At 34.5% G+C, this 27,915-nt stretch overlaps 3 protein-coding genes across 3 annotated transcripts; all 3 read right to left on the reverse strand.

Annotated features, from left to right (window-relative positions):
• Positions 1-125: 125 nt before the first annotated feature.
• Positions 126-8,158, reverse strand: LOC120344723 (uncharacterized). The gene is made up of 10 exons (XM_039414035.2): positions 7,531-8,158; positions 6,252-6,345; positions 5,778-6,175; positions 4,389-4,535; positions 3,364-3,403; positions 2,794-2,925; positions 2,230-2,361; positions 1,538-1,694; positions 1,063-1,133; positions 126-565 (listed from the first exon to the last, which is right to left on the reverse strand). Exons 1-10 carry the CDS (start codon positions 7,664-7,666, stop codon positions 334-336), a joined length of 1,539 nt encoding a protein of 512 aa, XP_039269969.2. The 5' UTR covers positions 7,667-8,158; the 3' UTR covers positions 126-333.
• A 465-nt stretch (positions 8,159-8,623) lies between these two features.
• On the reverse strand, positions 8,624-17,072 carry LOC120344608 (transcriptional protein SWT1-like). Its single transcript, XM_039413904.2, has 12 exons — positions 16,891-17,072; positions 15,739-16,248; positions 15,213-15,382; positions 14,435-14,496; positions 14,301-14,365; positions 13,353-13,491; positions 12,804-12,862; positions 12,469-12,714; positions 11,199-11,437; positions 10,825-10,956; positions 10,159-10,355; positions 8,624-9,635 (listed from the first exon to the last, which is right to left on the reverse strand). The coding sequence occupies exons 1-12, from the start codon at positions 17,069-17,071 to the stop codon at positions 9,365-9,367; spliced, it is 2,271 nt and encodes a 756-aa protein (XP_039269838.2). The 5' UTR covers position 17,072; the 3' UTR covers positions 8,624-9,364.
• A 2,219-nt stretch (positions 17,073-19,291) lies between these two features.
• LOC120344607 (serine/threonine-protein kinase/endoribonuclease IRE1-like) lies at positions 19,292-27,686 on the reverse strand. Its single transcript, XM_039413903.2, has one exon. The coding sequence runs from the start codon at positions 26,271-26,273 to the stop codon at positions 22,488-22,490; it is 3,786 nt and encodes a 1,261-aa protein (XP_039269837.2). The 5' UTR covers positions 26,274-27,686; the 3' UTR covers positions 19,292-22,487.
• Positions 27,687-27,915: the final 229 nt, after the last annotated feature.

Raw genomic sequence — 27,915 nt, forward strand, 5'->3', positions numbered from 1 at the left:
AAAAGGATATAGAGTAACAGTCAGGAATAAGGATATATATATGGTTTCAATCGCAACTCGGCATGTCATTCACAAATCCGACTCTAGGCAACATCAATTTAAACTCTATGCTCGAAAAGATCTCTGTCCACTAAAACAAAATTTGATCATGAACTTGAATTTTGGCAGCAGCAAATCATATCCTATGTTAGGTGAAGGTTGGAACAACCGCCATAAATACAAGTTTGAAATTTAGAATCTGAGTTTGAAACCGTGGTACAGGTTGCTTGGTTTTAAACTACCAGGGTCAGCTAATTTTCAGAATACACATTAAGTAAAACTTCTGTCATATTTTCAATGAGAGTCTAAATTTCTTCTTCTGCTTTGAGGGCTGAGTCTGGAGTTTGATCGTTGGGATAAATTCGAAGCTTCTCGTGAAACCGGCCGAAGACTACTTCTTGATGAAGGTCGCGATAGCTTGAGATCATACGTATCTTTATCTTTGTATCCTTGTACATATCCGTGTTCGGTTGGATCATAGGACTGCAAGTCTTCAACTCCTAACCCTCGACCCTCCTCATCGAATCTATCCAATTATAAATCGATTTTCAATGAGTAACGGGATATGACTTATATTCAAGCTATATTGCATGTTGCTCGACGCAAGGTCCTGAGCTCTCAAATAAACGAAGAAATTAAAAAAAAAATTATGATGGAAAGCAAAGAGCAACCAATGACTACAGCAGTATACAAATCAAGTTCACATTAGAAAAGAATTAGGGTTTATAGCTAGCTATATTGCATGTTACTATAAGCAAGATCCTATAGGTTCTCAAATTAATGGAAAAACTGAAAGAAAAATCGGGATAGGAAGCAAAAAGCAACCAACGACTGCAGGAGTGTAAATTTGTTTTTGCTCTAGAGCAGTTGCGAAGTTAACACTGGCATGGATTCATTCAATTGAAGGTTTTATGAGGCGTTTTCACATCTTCACTTCGAAGTGTATGTAGGCTAAAACAGCTACTAATACGTAAGATTATATTATTTTAGGGGGAGATAGAATTTTTCAAGATCAAATCCCACCTCATTTTATGTCCAGCTGGGTAAAGTGAGTGATCTGTCATTCGTCCCACGTTTCCGGTTTTTGAAATACCCTTAAAAACGTTTTGTGTTGAAAAGAAAAGTCAAACTATAGCATAATATTGGATTAAGTTATCCAATCGATATCCAATAGTTTCGATGACGAAATCTTGACCAAATTCACATTACGATTTATATTATAAATACATGATGGATATTGTATGATTTGAAACCGACTGCATTAATAGATTGCAACATTTACCGACATTCACAGATAACAGTCTGGCCTGCCCTGCTTGAGTAAAATTACGAGGCATAAAAGGTAAGGGAGTCAGCAGGTGTCTATTGTGAAAGAAAATCGAGACAAGAATGAAGCTTGAATAAGTGACAACCGTTAAAATTGGTAAAAGTTCTCAACTAATGGAAAGACTGGTAAATAAAGGTAAAATCCGTGAATTTATATTGAAATCTATCTCACTGTTATTCCAACATATTCTGGGGCTTTTCCAATTACGTTTTCAAACACTTTCCTTCTGCGATTTTTGTCATCTGTTATCGCTTTATATTTTCGATCTGCAATTTCTTCCAAGCATTTTACAAACATATCGAAGTCAATCAGTCTTTGGCCTTTGGGTCTGTATGAATTGAGGAAGATATTATATAGAAATAGAATCGATTGTTACTGAGACCAGGACGTCGACTCGAGAAAGTCAAATTTTGATGATAAACACTTATGCATATGCAATCCCTCTTTACAAAACGTTAAGGGCGCTTAGAAGGCATAATACTTCTTGAGTTTATGTAGAAAATTTTACTTTTTATTATCATTAAAGGTCCAAACTCCCAAAGCTGAGAAATTCTGAATTTTGACACAGACTCCAATGAAAACCACCAACTCCACAGCCCTGTCTACGCAAAGCTTTTCACCATTTCGCCATTCACTTCAGTAGACATTTCTAGTTCAGAACAGTCAGTAAGGCAAAGCTTACAATATCAATATGTGGAGAATGACCCAAACAACAGAACCCATAAAGTTCTGACTTACTTCTATGAAAGCAAAGAAGGACCTATACAACTTCGTCATAACTTTGTGTTTTCATATATACGAACTAATCATATCAATAGCAGAATGGGAATGTTGGATTTAAAAAAAACGGTAGATCAACTTACTTGTGTCTCGAAAATATGACATCTACGTCTCCAGTCAATATAGTTCGGTTATCAACAAAATCACAATCTCGACATAATTTTGCCCAATTTTTGTTGTTCATCTCACGTCCTTCACTGTTTACTTCACCGTAACTTAAAACATTGGACTTGAGTTAGCACAATTAGAACGCGGAAAGAACACGCAAAATCATCACAGCACGGAGTATTTTATTTTTTATAAGAAAGCATAATGCAATGACGGGAGACAGGCCAAGCCGCGCTTATTCTGCTAAGTTCCAATTATTGCTAAACTTTCAAAACCTTTCATAAAACACACTGTTTTCATACTATTTATGTTATGGTTCCCACATTCGCGAGGTTCCATCCAGGCACCCATTGTTGTTTAAGGAATTGGTAGACAGGGTCACAGCTAATTGGTAGACAGGGTCACAGCTATGGAATTGATCAATAATGTCTGTAAACTTACATTTGGGGAAAATGTACATTGAAATAGTCAGTATATTGTCGGTCCAATTCATCGCGAAAGCAAACAATGTTTTCCAAAAATACTAAATATTTACACACCGGGCAAATCTGAAGAATGCATCTTCTAACGTTTCCATTATAGGATCAGGTTCCGAACGAGGCCTCGGACTTCCACTCCGTGATGGTGTAGGTGATTTTCTTTTACTCTTAGGCGAACCACTGGTTTCGATTCTGAAAATCATGAACAATCTTCCATAAAAGAGGTTTCTAAACTTTTCAAACACACGTTCAAGAGAAAATTTTATCTTTGTAGCATTCAATTTCAACAGGAACAAGTTTTATCACATTTGCATAATCAATGTGATAGTGAATTTTTTTGTACATAAGAAAATGCAGATTCGCTCATTTTATGTCAAGTTCTGAATGCGCGTATGCAGATATGAAGTAATGTTTAAGATAATTAATTGATTGACATTTCGCGACGTACGTTTTAGAAAGCATTGCTAGACTGAGTATTGGTAGTGGCCATTTCATCGTTCGCTAGTTAAGAGCAACCCTAATCCTCCGGGTGTTTTGCAGAATGTGTAAATAGGATAGATGAACTTTTCAAAGTTAGTGCGCACCTTTAGTCGTCACCAATGAACAAGCATTAATGCTGTCAAATCTTACCTTGGTGTAGTCATTGATAAAGTTGCCATCTTCACAGTGTCTGTAAACAAACAAAAAACGAACTGAGTTTCAGTTCTGTTTCCATTAAATATGACCTAATACATTTTGGTCCCGCCATCACTGCTTTTTCGAAAATATTGTCTCTGAAGTAAAAAAGATCTTATCCGTTGGAAAATAACGACTTTATTCAACTACGTTAGCGTTTTTATATTCTTACATATATATATTCTATTTTGAAGCTTGATAACATCTGCATTTTAAGTTTAAGAGTATCCACTCGACAACTCACAAGAGAAAACCAATTTAACGTTGAGATGCAAGTAATCAATGGGAGTGGGAGCCATTTCAAGAAAATTTAAATACCGTAGTTATACGGAATAACAACGATGGTGGTAATTAGAAAATATTTGGTCGCAATGTACATGATACATTCACGCCCCATGAGTTTGGCTTCTTTTAGCAAGTGCAGTTTCAAGTATTTTGTGGCGTCTAGAGCTGCCGCATAATCATTAACCATAGCGGGATTTCCAAACCATGGCCGCTATGACCAAACTCACGGTGACTGACTTTATAGCTGCCACAAACCAATAGCGAGCTGCCGTCGTTACGGCAGCAAATCGAATGCTGTTCAATCAATTTTGCTGCCGTAACCACGGTATGTCGGCTGTAATAGCATGGCTGCCCCTGATGGTGATAAATATTGGGTAAGTTGGAATGCTTTTCTTATGAATACAGTTTTGATGTATTTGGGGTCAGGTTTAGGTTAGAGTAGATATAATTTTGTATGATAAACTGAAAAATATTGTATGACTTTGTAAATATACCGGTAATAGCGCGATAAAACCATGGCAAGAGACGCCGCGGTACGTTCGTGGCAGGAGCTGCCATGAAGTGGTTAGAACTGCGCCTCTCCTTCATGGTTCAGATGGGTATTGTTATGAATTGAAGGACGTGGAAATGGCTGGGAGAATGCTTATCATTAAATTTTAGATACAAATTATACGTATCAATGGATCATAACTTACATTCAACGACATCCACGGGATCTTTGTTTTCTGTGCTTTGACTATTTATTATTAATTGTTCAGATTGAGTTTCGCCATTTGTTCTTACATTTTGTTGATTTGGTCTCGAGTCCAGAATTTCAGATGTTCCGGCAGTCCTTACATTAGCTGGGTGTACAATTTTCGAAAAACAAAATTGGTCAAAAGTAATTGCAGCAAATAAAACTGTCATGTTCGCATCCGAATGTTAACCCTGTACACATTTTGATTAAAATTCTGCTCGCTGAAGATTCAATAGTTTCATATCGTTCTCTGAATGTGGGCAAATATCGACTGTTACTGAACTTGAATTTCCATTTAAAAACGTCCGGCGCACAATAATCTTCGGCGCTTATTCGATATCAGGTGAAATTCGGGTATGTGCAATTTTTAGAATCGAATTCAAGCTAAAAGACTATCGTTCATTTCTTGCCGTTAGGAGTTTAGAGAATTTTAACGAATTTTCCCTATCTGGCGCCTCGATCGGTTTCACCATTCGATTTTAGAAATAAAAAATGACAACATATGGTAGCACAATTTGCCTTTGAGGCAAATCAGATGACGATCGTAACCACTATCCTACTACTGACTTTAAACGGAATAAGTCTTACAAATAAATTTTTAAAAAATACATTCCCAGTGTATGACATAAATATATTTAACAGAGAAACTACTGCATATGGTAAACTACAAGCGGTATCCTACTGCAATATTACGAAAGCATATAGGCTATCAAACCAACTATGTTTAGCTACACAACTCAACTACGACATGTATAAAGTTAATGTCAAGAAAAAGGATTTAGATGATGGCTTCTACCCAGGCAAGCACAGATCAGTAAATGTTTTTATGATTTGCACGGGAAACGCAAAATATTTTAATGTATCTATTTACAAGACGATCTACGCGCTACGACTAGATCTACGGAACTACTGGCAACTTCGGTTCAATAGATTCTTGCAAGTCATCTTTTCGTCTTCAACCTGAATCATAAAGTGTTTTCATAACAACTTAGCAAATAAATATACATGTGAAATTCGTCACCCCATAGTTGTTTCTCTTACCAATCGATTCTAAACTGATTTCAAGTTTCCGGTCAATTGACATTTCCTAGCGTGTAATGCACCAGTATATTTCTATAAGGTATCAGCAGCTCTAGATATTTCAGTCGAAGCCCGTAAGTTTGCTCGGAGATGAGTTTTCTTTACCTCTGAATGAGTGCGCTCGACATTTCTTTGAGCAAATTCTCTTAACACTTAATGTTGCGAGAAGCCATCTTCTCTGAACAAGGATACGCGAGGGATAAAACATAGGCAAAATAGTTAACTAGTTCCTAGCCTAGCTTAACTAGTTCAAACTTGAATATCGTACCTGGATTTGGCACGTTGCCACTTTCTTCCTCAAGTAAAGAAGATAAACTAACGTTTGATGGACTCCGTACTTCACCTTGGTGCGATACTTTTACATCTTTTTCAATGTCAGAATCGAAATCGTTTTCAGAATCCGTATTTGCTACGGGTGCATCGAAACCCGTAAATCGATTCGCATCTGTGTTTGCTGTATTGTATTGTTTCCTGTTACTTAGACTCGACAAATAGGGTGATGCCCTCAAGTGGTCAGTATTGTTATACGGCGTTGATAATGTGATATCGTCTGATTTATTTGGTGATAATAATTCATTTGTATGTTGTTGACGTGAATCAGTGTTTTTATATCCACCTGACGTTGGGAATATCGCTGAGGATGTTTTGGTATCTGAACTGCCAGACCTGAAAGAAAGTAACAGAGAATTGGTCAAATATTAGATGCGTTAACAGTGAAGTGAAAACAAAAGAAGCAGTATACCTTCCATGCGTGGGTGCCGCAATTGGAGCGTTAACTCCCTGTGTGTATTTCGGAGTTATTGTAAAACTTGGATTTTGCTTGATATTGCCGCTGTCTGCAACATAAAAGAAGTACAAGAAACAATAAGTATCATGATTATTTTATAATATTTTAACACGATAATTGCAAGTCGGGTTAAAGTGATGAGATATCAATGCCCTAATAATTTGTTTTATAACACACGATATTGGAAAGGTTTTGAATTGGTATTACTATTGCTAACAATAGTCCACTTCCGGAGGCTTGGGGTAATTCAAGGTGGTCAGGTCATTACCTTCCAGCCACTGAAGTACGTCAGTTAAATACAACAATCTCCATTTTCACGGTATAAATATAAAGAAGGTGTGGACATGAAGATATAGACATCAATCCCAAACACACAATTGCGATATTGTGTTTTTTGATGTGATGGGTTAATTATTTTTATTTTAAAAGATCGTCATTTTATTTAATCAAACTTTGAAACAAAGCATAATATTTAGGGGTATTGGAACTTAGTAGTACTTGACCCAAATTATTTCTCGAGGTAATGACGTACTTTTCAAACAGGAACGTTTAAAGATACATAAATGTAACAGTCTATGTTTAGTACTATGAATGCCCAAGTTTGTAGTTCAAAAATTTTACTTTTTTTTTCGAAATTAATTGGAATAAAGACTACATTTTAATCCCATGTACCTCTCGTGAAATTATAGCACTCTCAAGCAGTGATGAGCTAGAAAAATCGTAACAACCGGAACGCACCAAATTCGTGAAAATGTAAAATATATTTACAACGTGACGCTACCGGTAATTTTGTCTGTCGTGAGATAGAGCCGAAGAACTACAATGAAATATGAAAAAAATATCCGAAATATGACTGTTTGAAATTGGAAGAATATTCATACTAATTCAATACAAATGTTATTATTAGATAGATATTGAATGAATTTTCACGGGGGTCAAAGGTCGGCAAAACATCCATTACACGTTACTGCTGTGCGCTAATTATTTGCCAGCTGTAATGGAAAATAATTTTGATGCATCAAAACATCAATCAATAACTAAGTTTCCCGCAGAAACTAGACTTTTCGAACCATAATTTTACAGAAACGCAAACGCAATATAATGTCCAACAACCGGAACAGCGTTCCGTTCGTGACTGCTACAGCTCATCACTGCTCTCAAGTCAAGATAGATTATTGAAGCAATCAGTTTATACCATTACTAATCGAGCGTTTATACAATAATCACTACTCACCCTTGTTTTGTTTTAAAGGGTCTGTGGTCCCGTTTGATATCCCTGTATTTTCTGTAATGTTGTTCCGATCTTTTGCCTTATGATTGGGATCAACACCCACGGTTGCAGCACGATTAGACGAGCAACAGCTTCCCATGGTGGTAAATTTAGGTTTATATATTACAAGCAGTAATTAATCTATATCATCATTTTAACGAAACCTACTCGATCAAACAACATAAAGACGCATTGCCTCAATCACAATGTAGTCTGTACGTTCCCTTGAAAGTTAGGCTAAAACTGAGTTTCGCAATAGCTGTAAAAATTTAGGCCTTGACCTTATCATTCTGAATTTGAGATCTCCCGCAAAGAGTTATAAGTCCCCATTACAATGTAGTCTGCACTTCCTTGGTCTAGCCTGAAAGTTAATCGATAAAATTAGGCATACACCTGGGTTTCGCGATAGCTGTAAAAGTTTAAGTTTATTGACATTATTATTCTGAATTTGAGATCTCTCACAAAGAGTTATTAAAGGCGCTACCCATACAGAAAATCGACAAAATCAACACGATAAATATTCTCACAAATCCTTTCGCTCAATAATTTCTCAATAACACGCAATAATGTTTTTGCCGTTGTTACGTCGTTGCCAACAATTGAGGAGATCGGAATCAATGCGGTAGTAAAACCAAGGATTTCGCTCGCTCGCTTTTGTTGACACAACTAATTCTCGGTCGTTGATAAGAGTCATACGACAAATACTGTACCTTGCTCGGTACACAGAGGCTCGAGTTAAATGTACTTTGTGCGTGTAATTTGCGGTACGTCATGTTGTTAAACTCCTATTATCGCACAAAACCAATTCAAATTTGTCTGGTTGTTGGGGGCGCAGCGTATGTATTTCTAGATTGAAATATACGAGTTAGGAACTTATATTTATCATGGGGAGATGAAACCGACCTAAACAAATGGCGAACCACGGCCTTTCTCGGGCATCATATTTCGAATAACTGGAAAGCCAATTGCCCGAACTACTCTATTCCATACCAAATAAGTACATGTAGAGTGTAGACTGCAACAATTGCGCACAATGAAGAAACCCCACACCAAGATATCCTCAAAATCGGTATGAAATTTAATATAAACGGAAGTATAACAAAAAATATGTTGCAAATAACTTTTAGCATAGGCACCAGCATCACACAAGAAAAAATAAATTTCAATTTCTGGCACCAGGGCCAGTCGGCTTGGCTCCTCGGTTCCATCCCTCACACTGCCAGATTCTGGTAAGGTAGAAAAAAATAAAGAAATGTTGCAGCTGGAAGAAATATATAAATTTAAACGAAATCATGGCAGTTTCACGCACATATGCATTCAAAAGAAGTAATTTAAATAACAATCAACATTAGAATAATACGACCAACGGTCGTTATTTTCTATTAAACAATAAGATGTTTATAAATTATTTTCTGGCACAGTATGGTACATCTTCAAATTGCGTGAACTGTTACGTAAATTCTGCCATAAATGCAATTAATACCATTGAATAAAATAAGTTCACAAATTACCCAAAAACTCCAAAATATATTTATTCAAACTATACCTTTTTTTTTATGAAATATCATTTTTGCACTGCATTCCATTAGTCTGAATAACCGAAACTGTTCTAATAGATCAAATCTTTACCATTTAAAAATTCGAATTAACTCAAATCCAAAAATCATTGAAAACATGTAGACATATCAGTATTCTGAACATTTTAATGCAAAATATTATTTTAATCAGTTTCGGTTCTAATCAAATTTACAGCACACTTATATTTTATGTCAATTCAGTATCGAATTGCAACATTTTTTTAAACAATAAAGGCGCCTGGATTACTGGAAATTGCAGCAATACATTCATGCAACAGATTTTTAACTGTTTCTAACTGTTGAAATCCAGTTTTTAATCTTTCCATCATTTCACCGGATGAAACAATACTTTTGCTAAGTTCTTTATAAGAGTTAGTAAGAGGTCGGATGTTGCAATCAATAGAAAAAGCTTGTATAGTTGTCCACAGTGTGTGTAGTAAATCAGCAAAAATAATATCACATTCTGTATCAGTCTTTGGCAATGTCAGGATACTAGAAATAATAAATAACATTTATTATTTAAATCCGATTAATTTACAATTGACCTTGAAAATATTTGGAACTGGGAAAACATCAGTAAAGAGTCAACAAGATGTCAGCTACCCTTCAACTCGAAAAGTCTACAAAATTGAGGAAATATTGATGTGACATCCAAGTATTCCAATAAAAATTATATATACATATACACATTTCAAAACCTTACATAATATTACAAAATTATTGTACCCAATAGTTCTTTAAGTGTTTTGAGTTATAAATTATTGTATTATAATATTACATCAGTTAAGCATGAAACTGTAAATATGACTGTCATATAGATATTGCACATTCCATATTCTATAATGTAGTGATTTTCAGTATATTATATATTTCACATCATTTTATACAAATCTCATTTAAAATCATCTTTCGAATACAAAAAAATTTTTCATACTAACAAGTTTAAAATCAATACCCAGTTTCATTGAACAAGAAAATCTAAAAATGATGGTGATATATGTAAAACAACTTTTACCTTTGCAGAGAGAATTGCAAACTCTGTACAAGATCAGCAACGAGAGGCAGAGCTCGAGCAGCAACAGTTTTTTCAGGTATTGTGTCAAAGGTTGCAGACAAAGCTTGACATATTTCAGGAGCATCATTCATATGTGATGGTAAAAAACTAAGACTTTGAAAGATCATTCCACAATGAGAAATAATTGCAGTCCATATCTGTAGGAAAAAGATCAGAGAATGCAAACAGACACTTTGGGATATATTTTGCGTCACGAACAATCATATCACTGCACGTGTATGAAGTTTTAGTATAACTACATGATGTACAAATAATCGAAAAGTATTATCAAATTGTTCTGAAAAGTATAATGTGTTGAAATTTGGACAAAATCCTCAACCTGCACATTCTTTAATTTTATGTTGGTAATGCTTAGCCAACTTTTTGAATTTCTATCAAAAATATAACTTAGTTTAGAATTTGAAGTTTGAAATTTAACTTCAGTTCGGACTCTGCTTCCAACTCCAATATCAATAAGAATATGTCGAACTGGTTCTAAGGTTCCAATATTTCATGTATACAATCACACAAAGTGGTAACGAATTCCGGCCTTTTGATTCACTACATGAACCAGCTATCAGTCACCTCTATCGATGATAATATTTCTCCATACAAATAAGAATTTACCATATTCAAGGCAGACCAAAAATCAATAGAATTAGTTTCAACAGTTTCCATTTCAACATTGTGGTCTTCCTTGTGATGTTTTACATCTTCAGAATAATTTATTTTTCTCTTCTTGAGGGATTTGTGAAGATTCTTGACAATAGAATAATTGAAAAAATTACACATTAATTGGATTGAAATTACATGTTTAAATACCATCGCAACAGATATTTACATAAACTGTTGATGATGGCAATCAGGAGCTGTGTTATTCATGGTATCTATCACACACCAACTAGTCAGTAACCGTGCCCCTTTATGCTTGAGCAGACTAACTTTCAAATTAACAATTTGTTCATCTTTTCAATATGAATAAATCATTCAGTAACTTTTACCTGTAACTGTAGCAAGTCGTTTTTCACAGGCTCATCGTATTTTCCTCTTAAATTAATGCCTGAAACAAGACTGAGGGCACTTCCTGACCAATCAGAGACAAAATTGATATCTTCTGATTTGTTATCAGAATAAGAACGCTGCATATCAAGAAGTTTTTCTACATGCACTTGTAGAATATGATCAACACCCATCACTTTAAAAACAGCTAGCCAATGCTTTCGTACACAGTGTAGAACATCTGATAATGAAAACAAAAGAGATGGATAGGAGTAGAACTTTAACCGAACCAAATACCGAATTGAGCAAAATTAGTAGATGTGATGGTTCAGTGCAGGGGTGTGCAACCTGTGGCCCGCGGGCCAAATGCGGCCCATAAGAAAAACTTGTGCGGGTGGCGGAGAAGTGCCTATTTTCATTGGTGTGCGGCCCGTAAAACGTGTTTTTAATTTAGTTTAATCTGGTATGTGTGAGTAATTTCAATCACTTTGGGTTGAAAGGTCAAAATGTTTGTGCCGGCAACTACTAGAAAGCACCCAGGTATTTGTATCTGGCCATCATGTATTCAAGGTTGCACACCCCTGGTCTTGTGGCCTTCCAAAAGTAGTGTCTCTTCACATATCAGCAGATACCTATGAATACCTGTGTAAGTTCTTGCTCAGATTGAAATGCATGAAAAGTAGGCCACACATAAATCAGTTGACAGCAATGTTCCCTCTAATTTTTCGTAGTATGTGTGCGCAGAAATTTTGGTGTGTGCGCACTTTTTTGGAAATGACTAATATTTGTGCAAAAACCAATGGAGAAATTTTGGCGTTCTAACCGGGTAATGGGTGGGCCAACAACAAACTTTCTCAACCTGCCAATCGAGAACATTGTTACATTACCATCGAAATACGTCTGTGCGCAGTAAATCTATGCGTGTGCGCAGCCCCTGAAAGCTGTGTGCGCGCGCACACGCGCACACCTTAGAGGGAACACTGGTTGACAGCATAAAAAGTATAACAGCTTTATCTAACATTATACTGTTTCGTACTAACTACTAGTTGAGCTATATTCACCAGTGACCATGAGTGAGAAAACACCAAAGTTACTTGCGAAGGCTCATTAGCAACCATGATAGGCATATTCAGAGCATTTCGTCTCACTCAAATTTGTTTCAAAATTTCATTTTTCAGCCTATTGTCTTGAGATGATTAGTATTTTGAATTACAATTAACAAATCTTCGCAAATCAGTGTAAAAACAATTAAAACAAAAATAAAAAAATTACCAGTCAATGTCCAAGGTGGTTTCCTTAATATAATATCCAACCACAAATCATCGAAAGCTTCTTTCATTTCCTTCTCCAAAATAAATGTCAAGGCAGACAAAGCACGTGCACAAATTTTTTTATAAATATCTTTGCATTCAAGAGGAGATAATATTGACAATGATTCCGGTGAAACACTTTCATCCTGCCTATTCTTCATCATTATTATTTTCTTCATTTCAGGTTCGGTAGATGATTTTAGCGATGCTGAATAAGAGTATCAGTATTTATATATCAGATTTGTACATATGGATAGGAAGAAAACGGAAAGGAGCACAAAACAGCATATTACTTACCGGAACTATTTTTCATTTTGGCAATGCTTTTATGAAGGTCTTTGACATCGTTTATGCATCTAAAATTTATATAAAAAAACGTTAAAACTATATAAAATTACTTTGCTCGAAGTAGAAAAGGTCAAAAGCGCTTGACTAGAAGATAGATAATGAGAAACATGCCAAGATTACTTCATCTACACGGGAGTGATGATAACTGAATATATATAAATGGGTACTCCCATAGTGTGTGTGTACCAGGTTAGGCCATAATTTTATTCTGATTTTCCTTATTTTAGTTCTATTTATAGTTCGGGGACTGTCTGAACAAAATTAGTTTTCCCCATATTGGTAGACACACTTCTGGAGCGCCTATAAGTGTATATTTGCAAGAAAAATACAAAGGAAAAAACTGGAAACATCACAAAAATACATACTGGTACAAATAAGCAAATTCGAATTACTATGCAAATTGATTGACTTATCATACCAAGTATGTCTATGGACTTGTCCATGTAATACTTATTATAAGACGAAATAAAATACTAGTATTCAGAAATAGTTTCTCACATAATATGATTTGCCAATGCTTTGTTCATCAGGTTTTTATCGTGGGTAACCAACACTGTATTGTCATCATTGGATGACTGCTTCATTGAAAAGCAACATTGAAGAATTCTATCATCATTGTTTTCAATATTAAATCCGTCTGAAATTTTTTTTTAGATACCGGTAATAGGTGCGGAATGTAGAAATTGAAAAAAAGTACACTGCACTGTTAAATTTACATTAGATGCTGTGAAATATCAGGAGCTAAAAACTAAAATAGAGGTAAATGAAAACTATTTCTTGGTAATGAAGCATTCTACATCCCCAGAATATATTAGGAATTTAGGAGTATCCATACTTCATATATAAATATTTATCTCAACGCTGTTAGAAATCTAATCTCCAAAGTGCCTAATTATGGATGAATAAGCTAAAATATTTATCTGAAATCAATTTTAACGACTATGAGTGAAAAATCCCATTCCACTAAAACAGATTTTTGTTCATATATCTTGAATGAAAACTTCATTCTTACATATTTATCTGTATCCTTCAACCAAATTTCTGTATAATGGTTGCAAGACATGAATGGGGCAAAATGGCATGTTAAAATCAATATTGCAATGAACCCACAATCAATCTAAACACAAAAGTAACCCACCAAATTGCATACCCAAAATTTGAATGTGAATTTGTCCTTCATAGTAGCTGATTTTTGAATGAGACAATGAAGCAAGAATTGGCTGAAGTTTAATAATGTCAAGGGTTGTCGTCAGAGTACCTGAACCTAACTATGTTCGGGTCACATGTCGAATTTTTTGGATTCTAAAATTTTTTACCACAAGCATGTAATGAATTGGGTAGGTTATGCAGGACTGGAGAGATATCAGCGTCCAAAGATTGTAGCTCTCTGTATATCACAGCCTAAAGCCTCGTTCAGACAAAGGTGCGAAACATACACAAACATACCTATTACAGTTGCAGCTTCAAATATAGTTTGTCCACGTACAATAGACTTATTCGTTTGAAATTGTCTGAAATAAAACAAAACTAATTCATGAAATGTTATATTTATCTATGAATAGGAAGTCTTAGCAACTTACCTGTTTAAAAACGATATTGCATTACGAGCAGCATTTTTATTTTTCTTGTGATGATCCAGCTCCTAAAAACAAATGAAATGTAGTTTTATATTTGTTTGAAAATAGGATCTTCCTAGTTGTCTACCTAGTAACTATATAAAATTGAGACCGAAAGTGGAAATGATACACCTGTACGCTGTGTGTACATTAATTATTTGAACATATCGAATGCATCGATTCGGTTACCTTATTATATTAAATAGTAAACGAAGTTTACAGGTACTTGTTTGAGGTATAGTGAAATTAATTGGAACGGTAGGTAAGCCTACTCGCTTGCAGACTTATTTTTAACTGGAACTGAAAACCAGGCCACGACTAGTGCTGGGCCTTTTGAATTGAATATTCTAATCAAATAGTATATTATTCAAATCGCTCAGACAAAAATATTGAATCACTCAATTTTCAATGTGAGGTCAAATTATTGAAATGCCTTTTTTTCTAGTGAGTTATTGAAGCAACATGTTTTTTATTGAGTGTGAACACGACGTGAACTGACTAAGTGATATATTCCATGTTTTCAGTTTTTTACATGGCAGAAGGATTCATTACAATAAAAAAATCACATACAATCACGTCATTGCATCAATTAAAATATTTTCCTAGTAATTGAGATTCGGTACAAAATAAATATTCGATTTGATTCTGACATCAGATATTCGAAAATGCCCAGTCGTAAACAAAACCCAGTGATTGTTGTTTATAAACTACCGGTATATTCCAACAGTTGTAGAATAGATACCTGTAGGACAACCCATGGAATAATTAATTTTGTTTTGTCAAGCTTTTGTGAACTTTCTCCAAACATTCTTCGCTCCACAAACATTTTTAGGAAATTTAAAGAAACGCCGCAAAGAAGAACGTTGGTATCAAGGATGACAAACGATTGAACGGTCAAAAATTTCTGATTATCTGTTGTGAGAAAGTCAAAATTTTAATATATAGAAGGATATTGGAAGTTGTTAAATTCATTGCAGTCATGAAGCTATATATTTATTGCTCAACAAAAGTATAACCTTTCCTAAGAAATCAACAATTCCCAGCTTCCCAATTATTGCATGTAGTGTATGAAATTTAATTTTGCTTCAGTGAAGATATCATTGAAAACTAAACAAATAAAATAATTTTTGAAGTCTATAACACCGAGCATTTTATACCGACTGAAATTATAGGAGGCAATTAATCCAGTTTATAGAAAGCAGAAAGTTTGAATTCATTATTAAATAGTATTCATCACTTTTATTTCTACAGAGGAAAAAATAAACTACCTGTTTGAATACAATGGTCATCAGAATTACTTGTTATTGAATTTGGAAGCTGAGGTGGTGATATGTTGAGGTCTAACATTTCAACATCTCGAATGCTGGTTTCAGTTGATTCACAGTGTGAGGGGTTCTTGGTAATACCAGATGAATCCTCAATTGATTTTCTTTTGTCAACAAGCTCAAATTTTTCTGCATTTTTGGAATCCGACGTTTGACATGCAGTACTTGATGAATCAAGACTCTTATTGAAATTTTTTTCTTGTTTTTTCTTTTTCGTGTATTTTTCCGACACCAAACTGATTGCACGTCTGTTAATTGATGATTTAACTTCCGTTTTCAAATAGGGATGAAATTTTGTTGTTGAACTGGACACAGCATTAACTTGTTTATAAGATTTTGTCTCTTTTTTCTTCGATGCATCTTGCATAGAAGATTGAACATCATTGTGCACCACTTTTTCATTCCTTTTTTTCTTTTTACCAGAACGTTTTCGACTCTTCGGCTGACTTTTTACTGAAAATATAGAGCATCTCAATTTGCTATAACCACTGTGAAATAAATATTGCCAAGAAAGAGCCTCCATAAAGAAATACCTCAATTTATGCACTGAAGTTTTCTAATAAAATGTTAAGAATTCGCTGCTGATTATTTGATACCAAAATTTGTAAGAGAGATAAACTTGAAAACCAAAATATATGTTACACCATAGAGAAAAACTCAAATTAATGAGAGTGAATACATAAACAATTACAAAATTTTATCCTGAATATCCAATTGACACAATTGATAATGTAATGTCATTCACTGTATTAGCTTATAAATCGGCGCTCCAGAAGTACGTGTACCGATATGGAGGTAACTACCGTAATTTTGTTCGCCTATTTTACATCAAGTTGTGTAATGGAACTGAAACCTATGGGCAGGCAGGGGGATATTCACTTGGCAAACATGGACAGTCCCCGAACTCGTAATAGAACTAAAATAAGGAAAATCGGAATAAATTATGTCCTAACCCTAACCTGGTACAAATACTACGGGAGTACCCATAAATCTTAATAAAATCACCACCTCAACTGGCAACACAGAGCATAAAGACACTTTGAAACACAACAGTAAATAAGGGAAAGCAAACATGGATTTCAATTTAAACAAAACCTTCAGCATATCCTGGATGCTCCCAAGTGCAACTTCCATCTGCAGTATTAAAAAAGTAAACTCTGTTCTTATGTTTCTTTGAGAATTGTGCAATCCATTTATCAGGCAAGTCTTTCTGTACTTTAGTCAGAATTGAATCTTTTTCAGACTGGGTTAATTCTTTCTTCTTTTCATTACTCATGATTTGTATGGCTCACAAACATTTACATGATTATTGATCTTCAATAGACATTGGATTTGCATTATTATATATATTCATAGCTGGTTATTGTATATACTTGTCTATAGTTTGCACTTCGATGAGTTACCAGTGCATAGATAGCACTATAATCTGGTATTTACATTGTTGTTTATTTTAACACAGGAACTACCATATATTAACATTTTTTAAACTTCACAGTTAGTATAATGGAGAAATATAAATAAGGGTAGCATTTTTATAATTGTAAATGCGCTCCGCTCCGTAAAAAGCGACCCAATTCGGACCAGATTCAAAGGACAACCCCAGACAGAAGTATTGATGTATGCAAAAATGTTTAGTACATAGGTCACACCCCTGATATAAGCACAGTTTTCTAGTTCAATAAAGTGCGGATTTTGAAATTTGCAATCATATTTTATTTTGATTACAAGTTATCAGAATATAAGAATGATGCTGTACAATCAACGGTTAAAATTAGGAAGATATTTATAGAAACTTTTCCTAGTTTATAAGCAAGTAGGAAAATGGAGAAAAAAATGCATATCGGTACACAAACAAAGCACAGGTTTATGAATTGTATAAAAGAATATTATACCACAAAACGTAACTCAAGAAATGATAAATTAGAAAATGAAGCTTATTACTAGCATAATCACATATAGGCTACTCTCCTTATAAATATGAAACGTTTTAATAAATTTATTTATTAAATGTTAAATTTTTGTTCATATGGCAAATGGGTTTATAAAAAATTTTAGTTATTCAAGCTATAACAAATCTCAAAGGTGTCAAGTCAAATCAGTGCATTTTTCATTGCAATGGTAATCAATTTCCTGCTGAGTTCGGAATAAAACAAATGAATAGAACTGAATAAGTAGTTAAAAGTCAAGTGACAAGAACGGCAAAACAATGGAAGTTAAATGATAATTTTTTGAAAACAATTATTCTGCAATAACTGCCGTAGTATGGTAATTTAGAACTTTATACCTTATTAAAATATATCAACGTTCATGTTTATTATCAAACACAATAAAATAAGAAATGATTATGATAGATAGAAATACATGGCCGATTCAATTGACTGAAAAAAGTAAGGAAATTGAAGTTTAATCAACGGAAATGAAGTAATTACAAAGAGTAAAATTAAAAAAACAAGCGATGAAAATGATAATAAAGTACGTTGCTCCATGATATAGATAAGCATGCAAAGAGCATCTTGTTAACCACCACCGCGGCCCTTTTTCGAAGCGAAGCTTCTAATTTTCTGCCTGACATACTGTAAGTTTATCTCCGAGCCCTGTCTCCACTGTACCTTTTGCAGCTCATTTGGAAAATTTTCAGCTAAACCATTCGCATCAAGTGCTTGTTCAAAATATCTTTCCGCAGCATCCAGATCATCCTCTGCCATTCTGGCAAGACCAAGATTATGAAGCAAAGCAGAACAAATGAAAAAACGGTAAGCCCGCTGACCGAATTTATCTAACATTATTTTCAAAGCTCTATCATAAAAAGTTTCAGATTCTGCTTTCTGATCGTCAGATGAAAGAATCATTGCTATGTTATTCATACAAATAACCTCAGTTTCTGTTCTTACTTCAGAATCAGCATCACATATTGTTCTCAAATTATCCAATCTTGAATGCATCATGCGCATGGCTATTGATACTACTGTTGCAGGAAAATTAGGGCTATCAATAGTTCTAATTGCACTTTCACGAATCTTTCGAAAACATTCCATTATTCCAATTACTGCATCATTAGGAGGAGAATCTAATTGGTGTAGTTTACATGCACAATTAAACAACAAGATTACTTGCAAATGAGAATTGTTTTGAAGATGTATATTAGCGAGCTCAATCATATCATTGACGCCAACACGAGGTGCAGTTGTAATCAAATCAAGAGTTTTTGTAATCTCAAAATCATCATCATTTTTTAATATAGGAGAATGTATCCTTATTAGACATTCACATATTCTTAATTGAGTTTTCAGTCTTACCCAAAAATTCGGTTTTAAAGTGAGTAGTTCTCGCAATATAGGCAAACTAGCCATAGGCCTTTGACCATTAAAAGCATAATCACATTTTTCTTGCAGGAATAATATTGTCTTTTCAGTACTATCAAGCGACGTCATGATACTGAACGCTGATTTAAAAACATGAATTCCTATACATTATAATAACCTATATTAAATATAACCTAGAGAAAAGAGAAAAAAGTAAAAAAGCATAATTCAGACAACATTTCAAATCCATTTGAAACGGCACATGATAATAAATGGCAAGAAAATAAAAGAAATAGCGAATAGGCAACCAGAACTAACATCCAGTCACCGAGAATAGTAGGGAACTGAAAAAATAGCAAATTGTAAAAATAATGCAAACATTCTTTGAAATTATTTGAACAACTTCAAATTTAAATTGCAATTCAATATAAAACACAAATATTATAAATTATTCAAATATTTAGATTGAGCATCCAAAATATGGATGTATAAAGAAATGAGAGTACAATAATTTCATATCACAAAAAAAGAGCAATTTATCTGCAATTCAAACTTATTCTTTCATTTTGCAAGCATTATGGAATGCAAAAGATGATACTTAACTTGTTGAAAAGCGAAAATACAATAGATGACCCAGCGCATCTTATTTAATGAAAGAAACAGGAATGGTGTCACAACATATTATTGAGTTTCATCGTCTTGAACCCACGTATTTATTTTTGAATGGAAACTAGATTGGAAGTGACCACTTGTCTGGAGTCTTCTTTTGAGCAAAAGTGTGGTACTTAAACAATAACATGTTCAAAATTTTTTCAGAGGATAATAAACTGTGAATGAATAGTCTAAATTCTTCACAAAAAACATGTTTATAAGTTTTGAAACAAAAGTATCAAATCCAGCAATAATGGACTTGGCTACTGATTGTCATGTGTAAGCACTCATATAGTCATCTTATTATTTATTCGCCATACATGGAAAGAGTAAAGAATTATAATTAATAAAATATTACACTTTACTGTCAATCACCAACTATTTTTTCAGCAGAGGAACAAAAACATAGGAGGAAATTTCAGCTTAAAAAATAATGCAGCTGTTAGATTAGGTGTAGCTAAGATTCTAACAATGCAAAACTAAAAGTCCAATTTCCAAAAATGTAGTGTATCGTTTTCATGGAAAACCCTTGGCCTAATTACATTTTCAAAGAGAATTTGCTGAAACAGTGTCACAAAAAGAGACTCACATCTAGAGGAAAGAGACTCGCATCTAGAGGAAAGAGACTCGCATCTAGAGGAAAGAGACTCGCATCTAGAGGAAAGAGACTCGCATCTAGAGGAAAGAGACTCGCATCTAGAGGAAAGAGACTCACATCTAGAGGAAAGAGACTCACATCTAGAGGAAAGAGACTCACATCTAGAGGAAAGAGACTCACATCTAGAGGAAAGAGACTCACATCTAGAGGAAAGAGACTCACATCTAGAGGAAAGAGACTCACATCTAGAGGAAAGAGACTCACATCTAGAGGAAAGAGACTCACATCTAGAGGAAAGAGACTCACATCTAGAGGAAAGAGACTCACATCTAGAGGAAAGAGACTCACATCTAGAGGAAAGAGACTCGCATCCAAAGGAACAGCTACTGAAACCAGATAGATTTGTATTAATGCATAATACAGCTAGATGTGTATTTAGAAATGGCATCATATTTAATAAACAAGCGCAAAACTGTATGTCGAATTCCCATGTTACATAAGCAAGCATTTGTTAAGCAAAGAAAAAACAATATGAAATATACTCAACAGGATGAAAATAAAATTAATAGCCCATGAAACCTAGTGATCTGATAGACATAACAAAGATAAAAAGGGCCATACAACCACTCAACAAAATTTGAATTACGTAGTTTCCTCTGCAATTGATGATATGAAGAGCACTTAATAATGGATTTGTTGTTACATGATGATCTATCGAAAATAACTACCGTAATTTCAATTCGATAGGAAATGTGCGTATCGTATATGAATACATAAAATTTCAATAAATCTAAAGGCCTTCATAATATGTACATTTAGAAATTAATCAAAATCAAATAATAGTACAATCCATATCCTTTGAATTAAATGCAGACATACAGAATTAGTATGAGTTTTGAGCAGAATACAAAAAGATGAAAACAAAAAGGGATTTTCATAAATCTCAAGTTCATATGCGATCTACAATAGGCTACTGGAATTGAGCTATCAAGATGCAAATTTGTACAGATAGGATGATGAGAATGCACCGACCCAAAGACACATACATAAACCTTTGATTAACAAATCCTACCTTTGTTATGAATTTTTGATTACGGTATATATATATTATAGAAATTCACTTTCAGATTATTGCTACTTTCAGCAATAAAAATAGAAAATAACAAACACAGACACCTGTGGATCGATTGCAAGTGACATTATTTTACTATATATATATATATATATATATATATAGTATCAAACAAATCAAGAAAATTAAAAAAAATTACACAATGGAAAAAGGATGCGCCAGGAAGGACAAAAATATACAATTGCGAATTACAAACTGTGGACATGCTATCTCATCAACATTTTTAGACAAATTCCGAAATAGCCTAAATATTTTGAAAACAATATGATATATAACTCCAATAACACACAACAGATCCAGAAATTTATACTTTCATTCAACACTACTCAACTTAGGTTCAAACAGGAACCCATCTGACTCATAAAAAAGTCATTCACCTGACTAAATGTTTTTTTAATAATTTCGAATTCATTTTGTATATGAGCTATAATGGAAGAACCACAAGAGTGTACAAAGGTAAGTCTAACATTGACACAATAGAGTGGACATCACTCATTGCATCGCATATCGGCACCTCAAGTTAACAGATAACAATGCCAATAAAACAAACTGATGAAACCACAGTAGATGTACTGGAACATTTAATTATGACATTGCATGAGTTAATAATATTAATCATCATCAATAAACCATCATAAGTACAAAAGTACAGCCATAATAACAGGTAGTATTTCCCTACAGAGGTGTCCAATGTCCAAATTTAATAAGACTACAACAGCGGAAATATAAAGCCATCAATATAAGCTGTGGTCATTAGATGTTAGATTAACGTGTGATCTTATTCACTGGTTTTCTAGTTTTATTTCATTTGTCTGTCATATACAGATGTTGATTTGATACAAATATAATTTTCTTGAATGCATGAATACAAAATGTATAACATATTGTAATATGAACAGCTTGGGTTTGCGACTTAGTTATAGAACTTATAACGGTTTCGAAATTGGCAAAATGCACAAAATTAGCAATAAAAGATAAAAATAAAAAACAAACGTGTACTGTAAATATATTAATCTTGTGCATCAGTATTATTAGAATCAATCAAAGTTAAATCACTTTTCTTTTTTTTCTTACCCCGTCGATGTCTTTTCGTTTTTGTTTTTTTAATGTCAGGTTGTGCATCGACTTCTAACTCATTGTTATTTACCAGAGATGTATCTCCTGGTGTAGTATCGTTCTCTGTGGCACAATCACAGTCCACAGTCTCCTCATTAAGATTTTCAGAGAGATCATATTCACCTGAAAGATCTAAGAAGTCTGTTTTTACGTCCATACTGCTTGGCTCTTGGTCTAAAATGTCAGTTTCTTTCTGATTGTCATCATCATCCTTGATTGTCGACCTCAGTGTTTCAATGTTTTCATCACCTTCAAGTGAAAACGTAACTAAATCAGAATTAATGCTTCTATCATCTATTTCAGTATGTGATGCCGCTAATGCATCATGCTTTTTTAAAACTGTATTCTGCAATAAGTTATTCTCTTCGCTTTTTTCAGGATGTGTTGCAGTACTAGCAGCACTGGCGGTGGAAGATTCAGATACTTTTGGGCTTCTGTTTGATTTTTTGATACGTGACTTTTTTGGATCTGGCTTCAGAAAATTACTTGGTTTAAATGGAGTTCCTTGGTGAACAATACCTGCATATGATAACGAACGAACGCCGGAATTTAAATGTGAAATTGCTTGTGGTGACTGTTGACGTAAGTCGTTTGCTGAACGACGCTGCATTTTGGGAGAGTTTTTCATAGAGGTACTAGATTTAGATGAACCCCAAGTATTTTTAGTTGATTCGAAGCTCGCTTCTGAAGAAGCTTCTGATCCTGCACCATTTTTGCCATTATTTGTGAATCCCATACTTGCCAGTTCTTCAGGTTGGCGAGGTCGAGCGCTTGCTCGCCAGTTCATGTCTAAATCAGACAAAGCTGCTTGAGTAGGTGTGTTGTTTCGTTTTCTCTGGTTTGTATCACCCCATATATCTTCTTTGTTTTCTAAAACTGCTTTATATGGATGCTTGTCAGGTTTTAAATATGGAAGACAGCCTGAAAATAGGTGATTTTTAGCGGTGGCTCCATAATACTGTTGAAATATTTTTTCCTTTCTGCATAATGCCATAGCATGATAAGTGTGTATTAATAAGTTAGGAAATCTTTTAGTAAAATACAATAAAAATTCATCTGGAATGGAACCCAATGAGAGTTTGACATCATCATTTAGCTCTCGATAATGATGTTTTTTATTTCGCATTGCTCTTAGTAAATCCCTCACAGAATCACCCCGATACATTCTAAACTTCTTCAAATCAAGTTGAAGAGGCATCGATAAATTTTTCCTCCAATCATCACCAAGAACATCCATTTTATTGTCTTCGTTTTCAAGTCGTAACATCACAGAACTGTCAGTTGGTTCCTTTTCGGTTCGATCGCTGACATCTTGTAAAAACTGAAGCTTTTTGTCATGGGACCAGAATAATGGATGAGCTAGAACAGTTTCAGCTGATGGACGTAGATGAGGTTCTACATTCAGCATACAGTGAATTAAATCATAGGCTTCAGAGTAACATTCCTGTTTGTTCAAATCGTCAATATCATGATCACCATCAACAATTCTTACTTGTCGTGCTAATGAGTCACCAAACGGATGCTTCCCGCAAAGTGTATAATAATAAACACAACCCATTGAAAATATATCCACAGCTCTGGTCATTCGAAATTTGTCTACAATCATCTCAGGTGCGATCCATCCATCTGTACCTGCTGCACCAGAGCGCTGAGAAAAAGAGCATCTTCCAGCAACTAACTTCTTACAAAGACCGAAATCTGATATCACAACCCTTTGTTGACCAATTTGATTAGGAAACGAGATGAGAATATTGCTTGGCTTGACATCTCTATGCACGATTCCTAAATTATGTAAATGTTCTATGCCTTGCATGGCTTGATGCAGAACAACTGCAGGCTCAAGACCAACACTACAATGAAAGAGCGGATTTTCAACATATTCCTGTAACGTGTTACTGCATAATTCTAAAGCAATGTATCTGAATTGAACATCTTTTTCCATACAATAATATCGAATTACATGAGAATGTTCGTCTGACTCTCTTAGTAATGCAACTTCACGGTCAGCGAATGTAAAACATTGAGGAACAATCCTTTTGACAGCAACATCTCGACCATCAAATTTGCCCTTGTATACCACTGTGCCTTCACTACCTCTACCGAGTATATCAGATGGATCAAGTTCGATTTGACCTACTCTAGTCCATCCCTCTTCAGATGGCAAACGTCTGGAATTGCGTTCGTTAAACATGACTTTTGATGTAAAGAGTAATATTATCCCTCCAGTGATAAGAGACGTTAAAACTGTGATAACCATTGTTTCAAAGAGTCTTGTTCCATCTGTGGGAATTGTTTCTTTTTCTCTTTTCTCACCAAGCATTGATTGACGCTGTTGTCTTCTATTTTGCTTGTTCTTTTGATAACGAGCATACATTAATCTCAGTCTATCAAAATGTCTGTATTTTTGTTGGAATTCCAGAATGGGATGTTGAGCTGGTGTATCTGTAGTTACATGACTCTCGACACCTCCACTTGTCTCAGTGGTATGAGTTGTTTTTTCTTCAGTTATAAGGGGAACATTTTGAACTTTTTCAGCTTTTGATGTTGGAAATGATGCTTTTGATCCGCCAGGAACATTGTGATATCCAACTAATCTCCATGCTGGAAAGTTAACGTCCACTTGTAAAGCAGTAGAATCAGACGTGTAAATGTGATCATCTCTTGGCCCTGGCAATAGCAGAACATCTTGGTGCAATCCTACACCATCATGTTTCATAGCAGGAATCGCATACAAATTGTTCATATACTGTCCAACGTACAATGACGGGAGCAATGCTGTCTCCTTTCCAGCATTTGAATTCTTCTCACCCCATTGAAGAATATTTTCCCATAAAGAAATGTGACCACTTTGTTGCTGTAATAAATACATTAATGTTTCCTTAGCCATGTTAACCATTGTCACCTTTTCCAAACCCCCTTCATTGCCATAAACGTACATACCAACAACAGGATAACCATAATTGTTTGCCCATAATATGCGACCACTTTTACGATCCACTGTTACTAAATATCCGTCAGAGCTAGATGCAAAATGTAGAAGATCATAATCCCTTACTACTTTTTCTCTTGCATGAGCAGAATAATCTTTATACGTGACATTCCATCGAAGTTCATTCTTGTTTGTATCATACATTGTCATTTTATATTCAGATCTACCGAGGTATATGTTTGACGAGCTTCCACCAGGACATTTTTCAAGAGTTTCGTCAGTTGATATAATTTGTTCTTTTGTCCCTGTTACTGGATTCACTGCAACCCACATATCTTGCTTGCGTCCAGTGTATAAAATCCCATCAGAGCTTCGACAAGGAGATGCATGGACAAGCTCAGGAATGGTAAAGGGCAATTTTGTAAGGTCTTGTGATGATGGTTCATAAGCATACAAAGAACCATCTTGTGGATCAGGAAGAAACGTTGGACCTTTTATAACAGAGGTATCTGTGGGAACAGACAATATAGGATCATCATCTAACTTCCATTTGACGAGTCCACTGCTTTTACTGACAGCATGCAATGTCCCATCAAGCGTCGATACAAGTAGCATGGACTCGATGACAGCTAACTCCTTAGTTGTAGGTTGTGTCGTAGCAGTACAATTTCCATCATCAGATTCATCCTTGTCAGCAAAGCATGCAACAATTAAGAACCCACAGATCAACAACACTTTGTTTAAATACATTTTAACGCAGGAATTTTCTTTTCAATAAACACAATACAAGTTGTTTCCAGTTCATTGTCAATTGCCTTGGTGCCAATTAGATTACCTTAATTTAGCTTCAAATCATATCATTCATAAATCATACATTTTCTGTTAACAAAATTGTAGTGTTACTTGACAAGATGATTCATAGAATTAAAAAATGATATCGTATTCAGTAAATGACTATTTGAAATGTCCACTTCTAGTAATGTGTTTTGCATGGAACTGTGGGATTGGTCATTCCCAAATAGAACATATCCGTACTTAATGTTTTTAAATTTACAACTAGACTGCATTGCGCTAACAGACTTGTTAGCAATACGTACATTAATGAATGTTCTGAAATTCCCGGTGATGAATACCAATGGCAACCAGTGCATAAATTATACAACCTGATATTGAAATGCAGTAATATTTCTCACACATAATGTAACAATATGCTGAAATTACATTGTGTTGGCGCCAGTAATAATACACCAAAAGGAAGTTACAACATAGCAAGAGGAATACATTCTAGTATTTCAATGGTAGGGAGTTAAGCATTAATAAAGCAGACTGTTAATAAGATTCATGGAGCTTCATGGGAACAATTGATTAATATGTGAGAATAAATAAGAGAAGTGTATAAAACGTTGAGCAATCTATTTAGTCGCACACTAAAAATCTTACATATCAAATCTTATAGACCCAAACTATAAGCCTTCACATCATGGCTGCCTTGTATGAAATATACCTTGAAAAATAAGAGCACTATAAAATAACATGAAAATTGCACATGTCCTCGAATATAAAAAGAAGCCTAATCTTAAGTATTACATCTTACACAGAACCCACGAAATATTACCAATATGATACAAATACAACACATACCGCCTACCGGTACTTTCTATTATTTTACCACTATTTTTTTGTAAAATCTACCATTTCCAAATGGAATCATGACGGGCCAAATACCAATGACTAATAATTGGGATTTATCACGATGCCACTGTTTGTCTTCTTGCAAAATCTCTATCTTGTGAATGGAAGCATGAAGGGTGAAATACCAATGGTTAAAAATTGGCATCGCGATGTTGCCGCAAAATAACAGATTCAGTCTTCAGATTTCAATTTTAAACTAAATATTCAAGACCCATCATGCCAATCTGTATATTAATGTCTCTTTTTCGGATTATATACCGCCAGGAACCATAGGTGTACAAAATGATTGCTAAACTTCTACAGTCAAGAGTCCAGGGTCTGAAAGTAGTCCACAAACGCTAAGCATTATGTCCACTGTACTCAGATAATATTGGGTCTGTTTGTTGCTGATGTACTGGCAGAATCTGAGATTACAGGATTAGGTTAGCTAAATCTGTATAGGCTGGTCTAATTTTATTTTTTTTACCAAATTGAATTTAAAAAGAAATATGGAATTACCGGTATTTAATTACATTTTTTTATGCCAATTAACTTGTCAATTTTTGTTTTATAGCCTACATTTTTTTTTGTAAACCAATTGCATGTATTGAGTTCCAATTAATTGTAGAAAAATAAAACAGTTGAATAAACAATTAATTATACATATGAAATCCAATGTTGATAAAGCCATATCAGAATATATCCATTTGTATTGAAAACA

This window comes from Styela clava, chromosome 5 (assembly GCF_964204865.1).
Source record: "Styela clava chromosome 5, kaStyClav1.hap1.2, whole genome shotgun sequence".
In the NCBI taxonomy this organism is placed as follows: Eukaryota; Metazoa; Chordata; class Ascidiacea; order Stolidobranchia; family Styelidae; genus Styela; species Styela clava.